Source organism: Danio rerio, chromosome 23 (genome assembly GCF_052040795.2).
Source record: "Danio rerio strain M-AB ecotype USA chromosome 23, GRCz13ab, whole genome shotgun sequence".
Classification (NCBI taxonomy): domain Eukaryota; kingdom Metazoa; phylum Chordata; class Actinopteri; order Cypriniformes; family Danionidae; genus Danio; species Danio rerio.
In genome coordinates, this window is record NC_141043.1 from 23,951,614 (window position 1) to 23,973,326 (window position 21,713).

The 21,713-nt window shown below is 35.8% G+C and overlaps 1 protein-coding gene and 2 long non-coding RNA genes across 18 annotated transcripts in view; 1 reads left to right on the top strand and 2 right to left on the bottom strand.

Annotated features, from left to right (window-relative positions):
• Positions 1–21,713, top strand: part of pax7b (paired box 7b) — a 105,084-nt gene that overhangs the window by 52,304 nt on the left and 31,067 nt on the right. For all 6 annotated transcript variants that reach the window (XM_087306020.1, XM_087306021.1, XM_087306022.1 and 3 more), the window contains 2 exon segments: positions 15,271–15,436; positions 15,557–15,753. In XM_087306020.1, coding sequence (XP_087162146.1) covers positions 15,271–15,436; positions 15,557–15,753 — 363 coding nt within the window.
• The window catches only part of LOC141380486 (uncharacterized), a 93,447-nt gene that overhangs the window by 41,328 nt on the left and 30,406 nt on the right, over positions 1–21,713 (bottom strand). The window contains exon 3 of one of the 11 annotated variants that reach the window (XR_015523451.1): positions 1,913–5,705. The exons of the other annotated variants lie outside the window; for them this stretch is intronic. This is a non-coding gene — a long non-coding RNA (uncharacterized LOC141380486). Of the gene's footprint in view, positions 1–1,912; positions 5,706–21,713 lie in introns of those variants that run through there. 11 annotated transcript variants of the gene reach the window in all.
• On the bottom strand, positions 7,913–9,326 carry LOC147838192 (uncharacterized). Its single transcript, XR_015523468.1, has 2 exons — positions 9,167–9,326; positions 7,913–8,548 (listed from the first exon to the last, which is right to left on the bottom strand). It is a non-coding gene; the product is annotated as an uncharacterized LOC147838192 (long non-coding RNA).

Sequence of the window (21,713 nt, forward strand, 5' to 3'; positions counted from 1 at the left end):
TTCTTGGTATGCAAGGAATGCTCTTGGATTACCATGACAGCTTTCAGATTACAAGTTTTCGAATTGTACCATGTTTTTCATTTAAAGAGTCAGTTTGAAGACTTTCTGACATTCAAAATGTGTTTTATTGAGACAAATCAGGGGTGGCGCAGTGGGTAGCTCTGTTGCCTCACAGCAAGAAGGTTGCTGGTTCGAGCCTCAGCTGGGTCAATTAGCATTTCTGTGGAGTTTGCATGTTCTCCCTATGTTCAAGTGGGTTTGCTCTGGGTGCTCCGGTTTCCCCCACAGTCCAAAGACATGTGCTATAGGTGAATTGGGTGAGCTAAATTGGCTGTAGTGTATGTGTTTGAATAACAGTGTGTGGGTGTTTCCCAGATATGGGTTGCAGCTGGAAGGGCATCCGCTGCGTAAAACACATGCTGGATAAGTTGGCGGTTCATTTCTCTGTGGCGACCCCTGATTAATAAAGGGACTAAGCTGAAAAGAAAAAGAATGAATGAGACAAATTATATTTGCCTAAAAAACAAATGATTGGCTCATTATTCACTCACTCTTATGCCATTCCAAACTTCTATATTCAAAGGCAATAAGATTCAGTGTTGTTTAAACTCAAGGTTTTGAAATTAGAAGTTTTTAGAAGTTTATTTAAGTTTGTTTATTCACTAAGAAACTAGTTTTGAAGTAAGAAAGTCATGCAGGTTTTGAACAATGTAAATTATTCGCCATTTATGATGCCACTGTCATGTTTTAGTGATCTATCTATGGCGTTTACTTCTAAAAGGAGGGTACCCAAAAAACTGATGCTCTCAGCTGGATATGCAGATTGTACAATGAAGGCTCAGTAAGAGTTCAGCTATGTGCTTGGAGGTCTGTAAAGTGTCATTGTGTCACTGGATCTGTTGGGCTAAAGTCCTCTGATTGATGACGCGTGTAACAATGCAACTGCTCATCTCAAAGAAAGAGCGAGAAAAACACAGCAGGCCTTTTCCTGTCAACCATATCAGAAAGAAACACGATCACGATAACATGGCAAGATTTCATTAAAAGATGCCATGAAAAATCCATATAGGCATGCTTTATAGGAAAATCGTGTATATGTTTTGTCTTTCAAACATCTGTTGAACTATTTTGCCTTTAAAACAATGTCACTAAAACAAAAGGGCCACTAAAAACTTTAACTGCAAGTTTGCATTCAGATCTGCCTCCATTTAAGCAACAATTAAAGGTGCAGTAGGTGATCTGCCTAAATGCTAACTAGTTAGAATAATAGGTTTGAAACACAATCCATCCCCTGCTGTCCAAAGCCAGGCCTCCTTAAATCACAAACGTGCACATTAATGATAGAGACCCACTAGATTAGGGGTGACAACCCTGTTCCTGGAGATCTACCTTGCGGCAGATTTCAGTTGCAACCCATATCAAACACACCTGCCTGTAATTATCAAATGCTGTTCAGGTCTTGTGTTCAGGGTTGGAGCTGAATTTTGCAGGAAGGTAGATCTCCTGCAAAAAAATGTTTCTGAAGACCTACCTTTAATGGACAGAACCAAGTCCCACCCAATTCACTTTATGGAAGAAAAGATCTGTTGCTACTTCCATTCCATAACAACTTTACTATACCTTTTATACACTTTGTATTAAACTTTTGAACTCTTGAAATTTTGTAGTTATAGAAGTAGGTTTTGAAATACATGATGGGTTAACCAGAACGCTTGTAAATAAAATGAAGTATTGTGTAACTGGAACTTCAGACTGATGACAAAGTGATTTCTAAAATGAACAGAATGTTATTTATGTTTATAAAATAATGATCTTTCAATCAATTGATGTTGCTCTTTGATTTACCCTAATGAAACAACAGTTAGGATTTTTAATAAATATTTGCAAATTAAAATGACGAGATGGCCTTTTTCAAAACTGTTTTACTGTGAAAATATACAATCTTGTAAAAAAAATCTTGTTTTGACCTCAAGAACTATTAGACTTGTAAAATCCTGGATGGACTGTACAGTACAAGTACACTTACAGGAAAACTCATGAGGATCACATGTCAAACTCAAACATGTAAAAAAAAAAGTGATTATGAATGTGTTACAAAATTACACATTTTTGTTTTAAAATTTTACATGATTTAAACCATGCAATTGTTTACATGAAACTAGTTTGACTGAACTCAAAATGTGCCAATTAAACTAGCATTTTCACGGAAGGATTTTGGCTCCTCCCCCCGCTGGTCCTGACAGCTTGTCAAGCAAGTGGATCACTGAAACAATGAGAATACAGTAGAGTTATGGCAGCAGCTGTTGGGAGCAAAGGGAGGGGGATAAAAAGAGCGAGAGTGCATTCCTGATGGATTTCTCACTTTAGCTTTTGGCTGGGATCTTTTCTTCCCACCACTTTCAAGCCCACCACCACTCCTTGTAAAATTTGCTGCAAATCAGAGAGCATCCCACACCCTCTCTTGGGAACAGTTCTCCAACAGTTACATTAATTAATCAGAAGCTTGAAAAAAAAAAAAAAAACTTTACTTTTGTAATAGGGTGGACTACACTGTATACTACTACTCTGCATGTTGCCCTAATGTAGTAAATTTACCAAATTGACATGTACTGTAATGTCTTAGTGTTTGCATATTGATGCATACAATAATGGTTCAAAAAATCCAACAACAAACTGCCAAAGTGACATCACTGCATAATTGAAATGCAGCTGTTTCTCTTTTCCCTCCTTGGACACTTTTTAGGGGCAAAACTGGCTTCACCACCTTTATGTTTGCCAAAGGATTAGGCCACTTAATAATGCTGCAGTCCCATTTTTGGTTTAGCTTTTGGATTTATGAGTTTTCAAATCAGTCAAAACAAATTTCTGCGCCCAGACAAAACTAAAAGGGAAAAAGCTAGTGGCCTCAAACCAGGCTTTTTAGCAAAGAGAAGCTCTCTTGTTGGCAGTGTCAGAGATCCTGCTGATGTTTCTGCAATGTCAATGATTCGGCTCTCTCTAAAAGGGGGCCCCATGGGACATTTGGCCCTTTTGTGCATTTATGGTGATGGATGCTAATTAGACAAGTGAATAAACATTATGTGACTTTTGACCTGTGTTTGTCAGACCTTAATTATATTTTCAAAACTCGTCAGTAACAATTTATTTGGATGTGCCCTTTAGAAATACTGTTGACTGGTAATGTTGCAACTGCAAATCATCTGACTCTGGAAATTCTGATATTGTGATATTTTTTTCTGCAATGAATACTGAGATATGAATACAGTTTCACAAGATAATTTGAATTGCACTATTTGACGGTTTTCTGGGGAGTCTAACAGTGTTTAGGTACAGAAATTGACTAATGACAATGCACAAAATACTTTTCTTACATTGCTTTGTCTCATTTTTAGTCCAAATATCTAAAAATTCTTAATCAAGTAAAAAAAATTACTTTGAATGAGTCAAAATTGAGAGTTTTTCTTTAAAACAAGCCAAATAATCTGACAGTGGGGTAAGCAAAATAATCTTGTTTTCACTTTGAACAGTAGATTTTTTGTTTGTTTGTTGCATAAATTGTATAAATTCTATATAAATACAGTAATTAAATACATTTCTGTAGCTCCTGGTCAACTGTAATTCAGACTCAACATTGTGATGTGACTATTGCGGATTTATTAAGCATTATAAGATGTTTAATAATATCTGTTAACATTATTTTAATGGTCCCCTTCAGACATTCTACTGACTTTAAGTGACTTTACCAGTACATATCATCATAGTTTAACACAGCTGTAACCACCTACTAATGCAAATACTCTATTGAGAGTTAGTTATTTGATAGTAACTACAATTTAAAAATAAATTCTAAACCAAATTTGAGTTCTTATGTAATTCCACAAATCAATTTAGACAGCAATAAAATAGTTTTTTTTATAAAGGTGTGTGTGTTTGAGTGTATACTGTATGTCAAATGCTTTTGAACAACTTCAAACACCACCCGATCAATATGGTATTGCTGCATAGTACCAAAAACACATAGATTACATTAAATCATAATTTGCATACATTCTTTTCATTCACTTGATTTTCTGCTCACACATACAGTAAGCCATGTATCATAGGTTCATGTTACTCATAGTACACATGTTCATGGATTTCTACTAACTCTGCTAATAACATTTAGCTGTCATGTAGTTGCAGAGCAAGTAATAATACACTTTTTTACTTATTACCTTAAATATTAAAGTTGAATTAGGGCTGGAGTAACTGAAGTTTATTTTAATGTGTATTTTGTCAGTAAGTACCAGCAGCAGCTCTCTGTAACTCTTACATAAACGCTCACTGAAGCTAAACATCCAGGTACTAACCTGGATGGGTGACCAAATGGGTAAGCTAGGTTGCTGCCGGAAGTGGTGTTAGTGAGGCCAGCAGGGGCTGCTAAACCTGCGGTCTTTGTGGGTCCTAACGCCCCAGTATATTGATGGGTACTCTATACTGCTCAGTAAGTGCTGTCTCTTTCGGATGAGACATTAAATTGAGGTCCTGACTCTCTGTGGTTGTCGCCAAATTTGCCCTCTGGGCTCTGTCCATGGCCTCCTAACCATCCACATAGGATAATTGGCTTCATCACTCCTCACCACCAATCAGCTGGTGTAAAAAATGTGTAAAGCGCTTTGAGTGTCCAGAAAATCTATATATAATTGTAAGGAACTATTATCATTATTAATTAAGCCGTTTGTAAATTTACAGCCTATGTTTTCAGATGAAGCAGAATTTACTACATAGTCATAGATGATTATTATTAGTCACACTAAATTAATGAATTCAGTTAAATTTTCAGTTTACAATTTAACGCTATGGGGATTTCCCAGGTCACTTCTTCATGGGTGTACATCATACTTCGTCTCTGGCTTTCGGAGGAGATTTGCTACTGTTCACACAACCATGCTTTACTGACAACATGTGCATGACAATTGCAGCTTTGCTTTGTCGCGTTTTTGACTTTGGTTTCGATTAATAATAAGTAATGTCCTCCGGGTGCTCCGGTTTCCCCCACAAGTTCAAAGACATGCGGTAAAGGTGAATTGGGTAGGCTAAATTGTCCATAGTGTATGTGTGTGAATAGGTGTGTGTGTGGATGTTTCCCAGTGATGGGTTGCAGCTGGAAAGGCATCCGCTTCGTAAAACACATGCTGGGTAAGTTGGCGGTTCATTACGCTGTGGTGACCCCAGATTAATAAAGGGACTAAGCCGAAAATAAAATGAATGAATGAATGATAATATAAGTAATGATTAACAAAAAAACGTTGTCATGACTTCTTGATCATGTCAGTTTTTAAAAGTGTAGGTTACATTATCTGTCGGGCACCATTGAAATTTTACACAAGTGTAAATCCAAATGTTCTGTAGCACCATACAGAATGGAAACTCCAGATCATTCAAAGATCATCTGAAACCACCACAGACTCCATTCACTTGTTGGCCCAGCAGCTCATGTTTTGTTTTCGCAACCCTGTCACAGCACAGCAGTTGGTTCTTGAGAGGCCCAGCAGATGATGTTTGAGGATCTCTGGGCTCGAGATAGCTCACATGGAGATGCCAGGGCTCTGGGATCATTGCTTTTGTGCAGAGGAAGGTGTCTGACCCTGTTGGCTTTTGGCAGACCCCGCGGCCTCAGTGTCAACCCACTTGAGTGCAGCTGTGCCGACACAGTATCCAGATGTCTGAGTGAGAGAGAGGGATGGGAAAAGAGGGAGGGAGAGTTTGTGCTGCCGAACAGAAGTAGTCAGACATGGATCAGTGATGATGTCAGAGGTGTTAATTTATGCGTTTGGTGAAGTGTCATCATCTGTCTTCCCTAAACACTGTCACTGCAGTTATTCTTAACCACAGACGATTTACTCAGGCTTCCACTGTTTTATGACTAATCAGAGGAAGTGATGCATTTCTGAATAAGCAATGGGATAAGTGCTTCCAGGTCTCACCGCACCGCTGGCAGTCTGTCTGGTTCACCACATTTTGTTGGGCCAGAGGGAGACACGAGAGGAATTAACAGAGATTTACAGGATATTTCATAGGCGGTGGCAGTTATGTCACTTCAAACTCTGTTAGACAAGACAGATCTCAGTGATGTGCTCATGTTTCAGGTTTGTGGTTTGTCTTTCTGATATATGAGAAGATACAGTAGACATGCACAGTACTTTATGACAATGAATACCGCCTGTATCTTTCAGATTTATATTACAAACAATGTATTAAACTAGATAGAATGACTGAAGTTTGACATGCGTCAAATTACATTTACAAAGGTGTTTTGAAAAGTACACTGTAAAACCCAATAAGTTAAGGCAACTCAAACCATTTGAGGAAAACGATTGCTACAAACCATTTGAGTAAAAAACTAATCTATACGAGTACTATGAAAGTAAATCAGTTGCGAAACTCGAGAGCTTGCAAATGTAAATGTGAGCACTTGTGATAATAATATTTGTATGTGTAGGTTGAAATGTACACTTACAGCTCTGATGTGAACAGCTGAAATCCTCGATTTGCACACACACACAACAATCCACACACTTGTGTTTTAAATTTGAAGTTGCAGATTAATAGTTGTGTATTTGTAAAATGTCATTCACAAATACAAAGTGACAGACACACGTGTGCACGGCAAATTTGACTGCATCTTCGCTCTACAACCACAGGTCGGCACTCACAACCTCTCAGATTCGTCAGTACAACTACAAATCTCCCGCGCTCTGACTTTTGCTACACATCTCCTGCGATCTCTGTAGCAGAACTCATCTGTGCACTCGCAGATGCAGAGGCGTGAGCAGCGCTGGGCAGGGGAGGGGCGGGGCTGGTGTAAAGCTGTTTGATTGGCTGATGCCTGACCAATGAACAATGCCAGCAGCCAACAGGACTGAGGTGCAAAATAATCATTTCCCACGATTATTTTATTATTTAGGGTTTATTTAAACTCTTTTCTGAAGAGATTCTTGTTAAAAATAATAAATTCTGTGGAAATGTACATACCAGTAAAAGAGCAGCAAAGCCAGTTTATTGGCTAGAGCCAGCCAATGAGATGGGGCGTTTCTGTTTGTCAGGACACAGGGCAGCTCACGTTGTTGGAGGCCTCGAGCAATCAGAGGGTAAGTTATGATTTTTAATAATTATCTATATGTTCAATACTGTTAGCTAAGCTAAGGACTGTGCTGGGTGCTTCTCTTGTTTGTTTCTTATATAAGAAAACAGTTATGAGTTATCTAGGAGCTGCTTTCAATCATGTTATATGGTTCTAAAGATACGATTCAACCCACATGAAATAAGAAGTTGTAATAGTATTTATAGTAAATAATAGTACGTTTTTGAACCATACTAACTATAGTAAACTGTATTATACAATATATATTGCAGTATCTACAACTTTGTTAATGAATGCAACAGCACACTGTAGTATTAACTAGCATGAACTTTAATAAATTGAAGTATATTTACACACACACACACACATTAATAGCAATTAAAAATAACACTAGGCGTTTCAGTTTCTTACAGATCATACAGGTTTTTGTTATTATAACCTGCATCATATCTATCTATCCATCTATCTATTTACATGTTTGTGTACAGTGTGTCCTTTATATCACTTTTTTAATTATGAACGTTACTAACTATAGGTTATTTCTCAGTTTCCTGTAAGGATGGAGTGACAGGAGAGATCAGCATGTTTCAAGTCGATGAGGAACTCAGAGAAGCTGCATAGCTTGAAAAGGATGTTATTTATGCTAAAGATGACATGATGATCCAGCTCATCTACAAACACTTCAAAATGATTCAGATCATTCAAGAGGAAGCCGACTTTATTTTCTCTTTTTTCTTGCCAAGATGACTACAGATTTGAACAAAACACACACTCACCCACAAACACAACTTTTATTTTGATAATTGTTTAATGTAGTATTTTTACACTTTACTGTAAGGCAGGGGTGTCAAACTCAGTTCCTGAAGGGCCGTAACCCTTCACGTTTTTAGTTGCAACCTTGCTTCAACACACTTAAGTGAAAGTCTTAAACAAACCTGAAGGACTCAATTAGTTTGATCAGGTGTGTTTAATTAGGGTTAGAACTAAACTTTGCAAAGCTGCAGCCCTCCAGGAACTGAGTTTGACACCTGTTCTGTAAGGGAATGTAATTTGTCAAATAAAATTTACAGTCCAAATAAGTGCAGTGCAAATGTCTAGTTACTTGTATTGAAATATTTCAGGGTTTTTCCTTGTTCATAATGAGATGGAGGTGGTAAATCCAACTTCATCATTACCCATCAAATGTTATCTCCTCTTTAATACTTTGCTCAAGCCTTAACTAATGGTCAGAAAGCAAGCCATTGTGTAAAGCTGGTTGATGCTCGCTGTAATAGAGAGAGATGATGACTGTTCAGCTTATGTTGCTTAACCCTGCAGATGAGATGCTCAAAGTGGACCCTCAGCCGAGCGATGGACACTGTCTCCCTCACCTAGTTGCTCTTCCTTTGAACACACATATCATGTTGAAGGATGCAAGTTGTGGACCTAAATCAGATGTAATGCATGTAGATGTAAAAATTAGAAAGAAATGAAACTGCTTTAAAATGTATTAGGTTTTACATATAAATACGTATTCTTAACAGATTTTTTTCAACTTGATATTTGCATAATAAATGGCATTAGAATGTTTAGTTTTAAACAGATAGCTATATTTCAATTTTTTCAAATTTAAGCTATATATATATATATATATATATATATATATATATATATATATATATATATATATATATATATATATATATATATACATACATACAAGTATACTTCAATTTATTAAAGTTCATGCTAGTTAATACTACAGTGTGCTGTTGCATTCATTAACAAAGTTGTAGATACTGCAATATATATTGTATAATACAGTTTACTATAGTTAGTATGGTTCAAAAACGTACTATTATTTACTATAAATACTATTACAACTTCTTATTTCATGTGGGTTGAATCGTATCTTTAGAACCATATAACATGATTGAAAGCAGCTCCTAGATAACTCATAACTGTTTTCTTATATAAGAAACAAACAAGAGAAGCACCCAGCACAGTCCTTAGCTTAGCTAACAGTATTGAACATATAGATAATTATTAAAAATCATAACTTACCCTCTGATTGCTCGAGGCCTCCAACAACGTGAGCTGCCCTGTGTCCTGACAAACAGAAACGCCCCATCTCATTGGCTGGCTCTAGCCAATAAACTGGCTTTGCTGCTCTTTTACTGGTATGTACATTTCCACAGAATTTATTATTTTTAACAAGAATCTCTTCAGAAAAGAGTTTAAATAAACCCTAAATAATAAAATAATCGTGGGAAATGATTATTTTGCACCTCAGTCCTGTTGGCTGCTGGCATTGTTCATTGGTCAGGCATCAGCCAATCAAACAGCTTTACACCAGCCCCGCCCCTCCCCTGCCCAGCGCTGCTCACGCCTCTGCATCTGCGAGTGCACAGATGAGTTCTGCTACAGAGATCGCGGGAGATGTGTAGCAAAAGTCAGAGCGCGGGAGATTTGTAGTTGTACTGACGAATCTGAGAGGTTGTGAGTGCCGACCTGTGGTTGTAGAGCGAAGATGCAGTCAAATTTGCCGTGCACACGTGTGTCTGTCACTTTGTATTTGTGAATGACATTTTACAAATACACAACTATTAATCTGCAACTTCAAATTTAAAACACAAGTGTGTGGATTGTTGTGTGTGTGTGCAAATCGAGGATTTCAGCTGTTCACATCAGAGCTGTAAGTGTACATTTCAACCTACACATACAAATATTATTATCACAAGTGCTCACATTTACATTTGCAAGCTCTCGAGTTTCGCAACTGATTTACTTTCATAGAGTACTGTGAACTTAATCCATTTAAGTTGAAGTAATGAGGTATTCAATTAAGTCATTACCTTCAACAGAGCTCAAAACTCTTTTTAAAAGAGTAGAATTAACTTTCAATCAATTTGGAGTACAATTTCATTGAATGGATGTGCAATGACAATTACAAGAAATCAAAAATATAAAGATTTAAATTCACAATTGCTTTAACTGTAATTTTTAATGTCATAGAATGATTCTTGTTCTAATTTTGCATTTATCAGATTATCAGATTTATATATATAGACAGACAGACAGACAGACAGACAGACAGACAGACAGATAGACAGATAGATAGATAGATAGATAGATAGATAGATAGATAGATAGATAGATAGATAGATAACCATTACCTTAATTACAGTTACAGGGTATTCACAGAAATTTATATCTTAAATTTCAAATACACAGTTTTAGGCAATAAAAAGTCTTAAATTCACTGAAACATTCTCTTGCTGTTCCTGAATCATTTAAAGGGGTCTTAATTTTCCTTTGTGTATACCTTTCACAGTACTGGGTTTCAATAAAACTTTTAGGCAAATTTTATTCATAACTAATATAACAGTCTGTTGTGCTTACATTTAGCTTTTAAAGAGTTTTTGTAGACAGCTAGGGTTTGCTTTTTTTGACAGATTGCTTAAAATTTATTAGAAATATGAAATTTAAGAAATCACCTTTTAGAATTAGTTTTTTTTTTGATGGGGCAAGTACATATTTCTTCTGCTTGGCCATTTAAAAAATCCTTAGTGTTTAGCCCTATATAAGTCAGAATATTAATTCCTCATGGTCTTATAAAGGTCTTAAAAATGTCTTAGATTTGACTTGGTGAAACCTGCAGAAAATCAGTAATTTATTAAAGAAAAAATTTAATTGGTAGTACTATCAGACATGGAGTGAAGAGAGCTATTCCCTCCACGTGTTGCGCACAAGCAGGTTTAGAGATGTCTCCACTTCCCCTCTCTAATCTGCCACCCTTTGATGCAATCTGGAAACAAGACTTCCAGGGCACGAGTGTCAGCCTCCTGATGTGGACTCACATCACATGCATTGTGATGCCTTGTGAAATCTGGTGCCAATAATTCTATGCTCCTGGCAAACATAAAGTGGCATTTTAATGAATGGATTATATACTGTAAATATGTGACTGCAGAAATTATATGTTTGTGTATATGCAATGTGTGTTGATATGTATGATAATGAAAATAAAAGATAAAACGAGGATGACTTGCACCTCTTCAATTTCCAAAGGCATCTGGTTATAGTAAAAGTTGAGTTTTGCAGATGTCTCTGTTGAAGAGATGCCTCGTTTTATTGAGTTTTACCACGCTGTTACCGTCAGCGCCTATTAATGCTTCATCTAAAAGCTGAAGTCAAAGTGAGGTAAGGAGACAAACTAGCATATGTGTTCTGTGCCTGTGACAGTTCTGTGACGGCAGAAATACAAACAAACCATCAACAAAAAAATGCCATTTTAAATATCGATCCTTTTGATCACTTTTGTTTTCCATTTCTGGTGGCTCAGGTTGTTATGAAATTATTTGTGTTTTTAAACCAATGATATGAAGTAAATAAAGGTCAAAAAACACAAATATATAGGTAAAAACACAACAGAATGTTACTAGGTGTATGATAGGGCCCTTTGAATGTGTTTTGTGTTATTTTGCTCGTCTTGTTCAATTGCGTAATCTCAATACGTCAATATGCTTCTAACCACAGGTCGACAGTTTGTGATGCTATTTAAGCATATTTGTTGGAAGTATGGTCTTGAGAAACAGCTAATTTCCGCTTAAAACAGCAGTTAGTAACAAACAAATTTTGCAACCAATTGGCTAATGATGCTTTTGGGAAAAATCAACATTTACAAACAGCCTGACATTGATTCAACCTGCTGATTTAGATGCAAAGACACTAGACCCTGACAGACATTCACAAACAGCTAGACATCAGCCAACCATTGACCCAAACCTATCCTGTTCCACTAGCCATCCAGATTCCCACAACTCCTGCATGCAGCCACCGAGATCAATGTCAGCCCTTTTTTTACGCCTCTCAGCCACTGTTATGTTCTTTTTTGCTGTGAAATTCAATCACGTTCTCCAGGTTTTACTCCTCATCTTCCTGTCTGCTCGTCAACCATCCCTGCACATGGCAAACGGTAATCCTAGGAAGACTTATAACCATCGTTACCCAAGAGAGAGGCTATAGAGGGGAAAAAAAGCAAGCGAGAGGAACTGGGATGGCCCGGGTGATTGATATTGGATGAGAGTGTGAGATGCTGGCCGAAATGCAATGTGAAATCGTGACACAGTCCACAATCAGATTTGTCTTCCATTTACCTCCCTTCCTCTTGTCTCTCCTGCTCCACCCGGAGATTGAGAGTATATTGAATTGAATTTTTCGACTTCCATTCTCTCCGAACCGAATGCAATCAAACAACAGCTCCTTCAGCCGCACTCCACAAAAACTCCTCTCTTAAATGTTTCGACCGAGCGACTCGGTTCACTTTTTAAGGAAATTATTTGGGAAATATGAAATGAGTCGGCCGTCTCAGTTGGGCAGTGTGCTTTGTGTCTCGGTTTGAGCAGGGAAATGAGAAGAGTGGGGAATTAGAGGGAATGGCGGAGAGAAAATCCTCGCTCAAGGTGCCTTTGCCATCGGGTTCCAGGATGGCGCGTTCACAGCAAGCCTCTTAGGAGATCCATTGAAGCTCTCCAGCCTCTAACACTAAGATATGCACCTCATAATGCCTTGTGCTGCTCTCCAGTTCTTCCTAATACCAGAAGCCATCCTGACCTAAGACGCGAAGTGATGAGGCTCATGTCAGTGGGACGTGTGGTTTTATGGGTAGGGTCATTGTTGAAGGAGCAGTGTGGAACAGCTAATGGGGGATGGTTGAGGACTGCTGACTTGTATTTGAATGAAAGCCTTTTTTATTGACAATTATTGAGGAAAAAACTCTCTTGAGGAACGTTTGGGATGCCTGACTTTGGCAGGATGGGTGTTGCTGAATTTTGCAAGGAAATTGCTAACTATGTGCGTAATTAGTCCCCTGCTGTGTTAATAAGAGTAATTATGTTGGTCTTAAAGGTGTTTCCACAGTCTTATAGGTGTTTCCTTGGCTTTGGGAACAAAACAGAACATTTTTCAAGAAATTTCATTATTGCTGGTTCTGCCTAAGTAAGGGCAGGTTTATAACATTTTGTTTTGTTTCATTTATTTGTTTTAAATTTAACTTTTATATTTACTTTATAAAGTACCATATGAATTTAAGATTTTGTGGAAAACAATCAAAATTCTAGATGCTTCTTTAGTGGTGTTAGGAATATCATTAGTTTTGTTGATTTTATTCCATATAATCTTTTATTATTTAAAAAAAAACTATTTATTTTTTATGTTTTATGTTATTAGTTTTTTATTATCCTCCTGAAAAGCATATTTTATAGAACAGCAATTATCAAACAGGTCTTTGTGGCCTACTAATCAACAAAAACACAAATTTAGGAGTTTATGAAAAATAATTATACTTGTACAAATATACTTGTATATATATTTGGCCTGATAATAAACTACAATATTAATTTAAGATTGTAATAAAATTAGATACATTGATGTTTTCACAGTCTTGCAGATTTTTTACATTTCGGGTAAAATGAATGTTTTTGTTTCTCTCCTATGGGTGAGATTTTTTAATGTATTATATTTAAAAAATGTATTTAGATTTTTTTTATTAACAAATGCTAGAAATATCTGCATTTATCAACAACATTTCTCTGCCAATAGTCCCTCTTATTAGCTCCAACATGAATTGTCCATTTTCTGAGGAATAATCAGACTCTTTATCTGTCTTTGTCACTCTGTGTAAAGACTGAAGGGCAGCCTGGGAGGATAAAAGCGCGAGGCAGAGAAAGAGTGTGTACTCATACAGTATGTGTATGCCAGCCCCTTGATCAATGCCCGCTCTGAAAGCGTCATTCTTGAGGAGCTGTTTAAAAAGGGACGCCCTCTCTTTGTGGCCTGATTCATTGAAGGGCCATTGTCCCCCTTTTTCACTTCCACTCACAATGGCGGAGACCATTTGAAAAACAACAGTAGATTAACTGCACTGCCAGTGTATTAAAGTGTGAAGAATGGCCCCTCTGAGGCATAGATCAATGTCATTCAGTCTTTTGCATACACAGGGCCAGAGCCTCAGCCCTGGAGAGGTGCAGGTTACTGGCCGAGCTCCCCTTTCAATGACTCACATTAGAATGAAACTTCAAAATGTGTCTTAATGTGGCACAGGCGTTCCTTCTGTCTATCTTTTTCTTTCTTTCTCTTTCTTTCTTTCTTTCTTTCTTTCTTTCTTTCTTTCTTTCTTTCTTTCTTTCTTTCTTTCTTTTTGATAGAGGCTTTCTGTTCATTTAAAATATTTCTGAAATGTCAAATGAAAATGAGGATTATAAATATATAATTTCTTTTCTTTTTTTTCCATTTGAATTGTTATAGTTTTAACTTTACAAGTGGTATTTTGGCACCGTATTGGTTTTAACTATTGGTTTAATGTAAAAGTGGATATTTATTGTCAAATATTTATTTTTTCTTCCAGCTTTTGAAAGATAAAAAGATAGATTTTAGATTTCTACACTAAATGTACTGTTGGGTTGTTTCAAAATATAGAGAAACCCAATCACTGGGTTTTTTTTTTTTTTTTAAATCAATTACATTTTTTTTTAACATGATAGGCTTGTTCAAATAGACCCAATTCTATGTATAGTGTATAAGGGTTTTACTCAGAAATTGTTAGAAAATTTCATAAATTATTACAAATAAACGTTTTTAAAATATCTATATAGATTTCATGTTACAAATAAATGGCAAATAGAGCACTGAATTAATTGCAACATTTTGTATTTTACAAGTATATTTTTCTTGTAAAATTTGCTTAAATAAGTGATCATGTTTTTCAACATAAGAAACAGCAACGACATATGTCTGAAATGAAATGTTTCTTTTTAATATATCTTTAAATCAGTTAAAATTTATTTTTTATTTCAAATAGTACTTTTTTCATTTTATTTGAAGTAAAACTTAAAGCAACCTGTTCCTTAATCACACACATTTTTAAAGAAATATTTATCCATTATTAAAAAATTACTTTAATAATACTGTTATACTTAATATCTTTTTAGCACACAGATTATTATCATAATTTTTGAAGTGTTTTAATGTTGATTTCTCTTTCAGTAATCAAGTAAAATTAATCTATAATATTGGTCATTTATCACTTATAAGACATTAAAATAATAATCACCTCATTGTATTTGCTTATTAATATTAAATTAATATATTTTTCCTCTAAATGTCAGGTTTGGTTCAGCAATCGTCGAGCCAGGTGGCGCAAACAAGCTGGAGCAAATCAACTAGCAGCATTTAACCATCTGTTACCTGGAGGATTTCCACCCACCGGCATGCCCACTCTACCAACATACCAGCTTCCAGAGTCCAGCTATCCTACTACAACATTACCACAAGGTGAGCCAACTAATGTTTTTCTGACTATACTAAACCCCAAAAACAGTAATAGCAATAGCGTGGAAGCTCCTATGATGCATTTTGCGAGTGGTTTTCAAAAACATCTAACTGTTCTTCCAGACGTCAGTGGCACTGTGCACCGACCTCAGCCTTTGCCCCCCTCTACCATGCATCAGGGCGGGCTCTCGAGTGACAGTAGCTCCGCCTACGGCCTTTCGTCCAATCGACACAGTTTCTCCAGCTACACCGACACCTTCATGAGCCAATCAGCGTCCAGCAATCACATGAACCCTGTGAGCAATGGACTCTCTCCGCAGGTCAGTAAGGGTCACTGGCCACAGTGTTTAAATACTCTTCTCTATAGCTGCATGTCAAGGAGTCTTTCAAGTGGAATTACGAGACCTTGCTAAAGATAAAACGGCATATTCTTTGTGCGCCGGCGTGTAGGTTTGGTGATTAGATGCCTCTTGTGTGTACTGAGCAGTTTTGGAGAAATCGTCTTCCCCTTGTGTTTATGAAGTGTTCATAAGATAGTGTTTTCTAATTAATATTCCTTTGTTTTACCCATTTTTAATTAAAATAGAGATTTAATTGTTTGATTCTGTGGAAAATTAGTTTCAGACAATACAGGATACCCTGAAGAGAATAAATCCCTCAAAGCACTGCGTAATCTCGCCAAAGTAATAGATCTGTGTGTTTAATTGTCTGGAAGGGTCTCATTTTCAAGAGTTAACAGACGTTTAAGCAAGTCAGGATGGTTTAATTAAGTGGAATGGGGCAAAAAGTATTGTCTTGTGTGGCTTGGGTTCATCTGTGAAGCTTGATGGTTTTTTCGAATGCTACTGAGGAAAGTGTATTATGCTGTTTTAATGGTGTGAATTAAATTTAGAGAGATGGTTCACATAAATTTGCTGTTAATTTCCTCACCCTTTGGGCGTGCCGGATTTAGGTGATGTTTTTCTTCCGATTGTGTTCCTTGGTGATTCAATAATTGCAAGTCAGTGGCTAACAGGGCTTTGGGAGTCAAACAGACATATACAGGAAAAACAAAATGAATACCTGTGACTCCTGATAGTACATGGAGGACGAATAAAGTGAAATTATATTAACTAAACATTATTTACGAGATTATTTGCTTGGAGATTCTTAGGAGTCTGGTTTCATTCTTTTGAATCACTTCTTTTGGAAACTCATTCCGCACTTCAATTAGAGGAAACCTTTCCAACTTTGACCAAAATACTGATGAAGTGGTTAAAAGTATGTGTGTTGTACCAAACACTCGAATTAACACAGGCTCAAAGAACATTTTTATCAGGTTAAGATCTCAATTTGATATGATTCTGGTTTTATTATTATTTTAGTTACTCATAGGTACATTAAAATAAATCCCAACCTCTCTTTCAAATGCATAGAGTGTGTAATCCAAATATAGAATAAATAGAATATGAAAAACATATCCATTTACAGATATTCAAAAATTAGCATGGGATCAGCCACAAAAGTATATATTTTTTAAAAATTACAAATCACAAATACATTTTTTTTCACTTAATATGGTTTAGACATCTACATCTTACATCATTAAGCAGGTCGCACACCAGAAGCGCCGCGCAGCGCCACGCAGCGCCATGTATTTTAGAATTCTAAACATAGGTTTCTATCAGGATACACACACCGGCGCCGCAAGTCGGCGGCTGTCGGCGGCTGTCGGCGGCTGTCGGCGGCGCCCGGCGACGGCTCAGGACGCAGTTCATTTTTCAGCCGCGCCACAGAGCGCCATCTGATTAGTTTCATGTTAAATATCATTCGAATGTGCGCGTCTGGTGTGCGATACTTTAATCTGTCATGTACGCGCCGTGTCGCGGCGCCGAGCGGCGCTTCTGGTGTGCGACCTGCTTTATTTGCCGATTTAATCATGCCAATGTGTATATTGCATGTCAATGCATCAAACTGGTCAATCGTTTAACTTCTGTATTGTCAAGAGCCATGATTATTAATTTTATTTTGCCTGTATACATTGTTTTAACTGTCAAAATTACAGTAGTTGTCCTTTTTTTTTTTGTCAAATAAGTTTTATTTGGTCATTAAATAGACTTGCAAATATCACAAATTCCGGGATTAATTTTCTGATATGCATAAACTTGCAAATATCAAAAATCAAAACAAGAACAAACACCCCAACCCCAAAACCCCTGTAAGTATACGATACAGTGATAATCAAAAGAACCTTTTAGTTATAATACATTGATTTGGGAAAGATAATTTATCTTAAAGTTACAGAAAAAAGGGCCCCAAATCTTCTGAAAGTGTCCAATGTTGGCTTTTAAAAGCTATTTGGTTTGTTACAGGTGCAGAGTACATCAATTCTTTAAGCCATAGTTTAGCAGTTGGAGGAATTAACATTTTTCTAGTACAATATTAACAGCTTTTTGGCTGTTGTCAAACAATATGTGAGGAAATTCTGTTGTGTGATGCTCAGTGAATTTGTATAATCAGAATGTCCTAATAGAACAAGCACTGGGTCAGGACCTACGTGTAGATCAAGGACATCTGAAAGCACTTTAAAAAACTCATTCCAGAATCCTGTATTTTGTGACAATACAAAACTATGAGCTAAATCAGCTTCTTTTGATTTGCACTCATCACAAATAGGAGATATATTGGGGAAAATCCTATGTAATTTCTTTTTGGAGAAGTGTGATCTATGTAGGACCTTGAACTGGATGAGGCATAATCTAGTGTAGATTGGTTGTATATCAATATCCTCTAATAGTTGTACATTTTGGATGCTGAGTTATCTTCTAACAGGAGATTCCCATTTGTGGCTGAACTGTCCCTTCAAGGCATGCAGTATTTTGTATTTGTTTTCTAGAATTTATTCAGACATTTTGGCTTCTGTCTGACCACTTTTCTGATTAAAAACTGTTGTTATCTATGTAATATAGCAATGCTGCCTGCTACCTTGGGTAAAAAATGACACTCTGCGCAGGGTTAAGCTAAATAATCGGAAAATGGCTGCTATTGATGCACATCATTGGTGAAGAGTGTATTACAAGCAATTATTCACCATTAGTGGACAGTTTGGCCCACCATAACCAAGGAGATCTGACTAACATGCAGAAAATAAGATTGAAATGGTGTGTAAGGAGTTGAAAATGAAATTCAATACCGCGTTTGTCCACAATTACCCTCTTGTTCACACGTTTCATGGCCACTTTCCCCCCGCACCAAATATTTCTTAAAGCAGATTGGAAACTGGTATTACTCTCCATTTTTTTTCAAAGAGAGGAAAGAATTAGGGATTTGATGACAAAAAAGAGATTTTCTCTTGTACTGTGGAGTTGGGGGATAACATAAGCGTTTCTCAGCATGTTTGATTGTTAATCATAGTAGAGGGGCTTTAAGTACTAATGCTCTCACCGCAAACCTGCATAAATAACTCAACGTGGCTGAAGCATATTTTAGAGGAACGTTTACAGACAGAAATTGATAAAATAACAGCTTTCTATTGCTTTATTCTATAGCTCATTTATTCATTTTAGTCAGAAAAAATATTAAATATTAATGGGAGTGAATTTTATTATTGCTATTATTATTTGTCCCTTTAATAACTGAATTTGAATTTGCTGTAAAGTATCTTGAAGGAAATATTATAGTCATAAACTTATTTAATATAAAATGCAAAGTAGAATCCCTCTGCAATTTCTTTACAGTAATTCATTTACTGTAAATAAAAAAATCTCTAAATATGCATTTAATTACTAAAAGAAGTAACTCAATTATTTAATTTAATTTTTTATATAATTTTATTTATTTAATTAAATTTTATATTATTAGCAGCCAAAAAATACTAAAACGTAAAACAAAGCTATATATTTTTTGTTTTATTTAATGCTAGTTTTAATATTTTATTAATTAGGATGTTAATCAAATAAAAAAGCAACTGTAGTTGTCAAATAAAATATTAAAACATCTTTTTTTAAACTATTTCATTTATCCCCCTTTACTTTTGTAATAATCTCTGGCTAAAATAAAGATGGTTCCCCCTCTTCAGCCCCTCTCACCCATCTCCACATGTCACATGTGGCTATTCCATCAGGCCCTTATTGTAGGAAAAATTAATGTTCTCTTTGACAGGAGTATCATAGTTCAAGCCCAGCATCACACTGAGCCTCAATGTCCATGAAAGAGCCGCCAGTGGCCCTAAAAAAAAACTTCATTCCTCTCAGATGCAGAGTCCACATGGCAGACCTTACAAACTGCTTTTTGTACATCACCATTTTCACCATCATATGTCTTATCTGTGGTCTTTCTTTTAACTATAACTCCCAAAGAGTGTTTTATTTGAACACACTAATAAGACAGTCAATGGAAATTGATGTAAATAATCAGGTAATAGTCTTATGCATTCTGTCTTGCAGTGAGAGGGGCAGTTTTTCCTAATGCTTGACTGTAAGTTTGCACAGAGAGCTTTTTGTTTGCTTTATTTGCTGGGAAATCTTGGGCATTTTAAAAAACTTTATAGCCTAAAGTTGTTGTCATAGGAGTGTAATAGCCTTCTCTCATTCGCCTGGACAAACCCTTCTTTGATGGCAAACTTGATGTTTGTCTGGCACATCTAAATGACAGATTTGAAATAATCCTGCTTATTCTTTTCAATTTATCAAGCATTTGTTTTCAACACAATTTATTTTATATTTAGTATTTGTGGCTTCTGATGTCTTTGTAAAGTCTTTGTCTGCTGTTTATAGGCATGGACAGAAAGAAAACAATATTTCGGTTTATTGCTGTTGTGGAGCTCTGTATTTGTAGATATTTTTAGAAATATGCACATATTATTAATTGTACTGTTTACTAAATGAATCATATATGAATGTAAGGATGTAATATTTATAGTAACAACTATTTTAGTTATGTCATTCTTCAGGATTATTTAATTTAAGGAACTGGCTTTTGTATGATTTAATTATAATTAGTGTATGAGGATAACTAATTAATAGGATGCATTGCAGAGTAAAATAGGGGAACCAATATTAACCAATTACCTGTTATCACATCCAAGTTGAATTAATTAATTTCCTCATTTTTCTTTTGCTACAACAAGGGACCATTTAATTATAACATGAACATAATTCAGTAAAAAGAAAGGATAAATTGTTTTGTAGTTTGCTCAATTTACTTAAAACAAGGGAATGAATTACTGAAATACTCATGAGAAAGAATGTTCATTTGTGGCCACAGTCATGGCTTTTTAAATGAATGCTTAAAACAAAAAATATAAACTAGTACAATCCAAAACAGACAGCTTAATTCAGTCAGAAAACATTAATTATTTTTCGGACTTTACTTGCAGATATCGTTTCTTCATTTATAAATGTACTCACAAATTTAGTTTTTTAGAAAACAAGACTTGAAAATCTCATGCTATTTTGTTTCTAAAATAAATTAATCTTGATAAAAAAAAAAGTTAAGATTAGGAAAATAATTTTTGCAGTACAGGTTATTTTACTATTTGCTTTAAGTTATACAAAAAAAAAAAAAAGATAACCGAATGAAAGATGCATGAAAGAAAACCGAAAACGCACGGGCAACTCATTATTTAGTAACATAATTTACATGACCATCCTAGAAACAGCATAACTAAAACTACTTAAAATGCCAATAAAAATTAACTTTTGTTACATTTTGAACAACAGAACAATTCAGAACAGAGATCGAGTACCTAATGAATCAAAACCTACAGAAATCCTTACAAACCACAATATACAAACAATTTCTGTTAAAATACACACTCGCACAACTGTTCATTATCCAACAATTGGCTTTAAATTCAAGAAAATAATTGATGAGGATTAATCAAACTGGAATTCTAAACAAAAAGATTCTTTTGTCATCACATCTGAGAAAAACAGTTGTGTGATCAGTAGTAAATCCTCTCCGAAGGCCCGAGGGCGCTCTTGAGCAGAAATTTCAAAGAGCAAAAATTCCCAGGAAATTCCCATAGCGCTGCATTATAAAAAGAAGTTTTATTTGCTTTTATTTATTCAGCTTGACTAATAATCACATGACTATGAAACCATCTCACAGAAAGATTTATTTCAAATACTTGACTTAAGTTATGAAGTGAGTTTGGAGTAAAAAAAACATTAGTATATGGGATATTTCCATTTTCATCATTTACTACACAGGGCTGTGAATCACTGAGCAGCGATAGTTATAGCCATAATCATCACAGAATAATTATCTCAATGTCATTATCATCCAATTAAATTGTTTT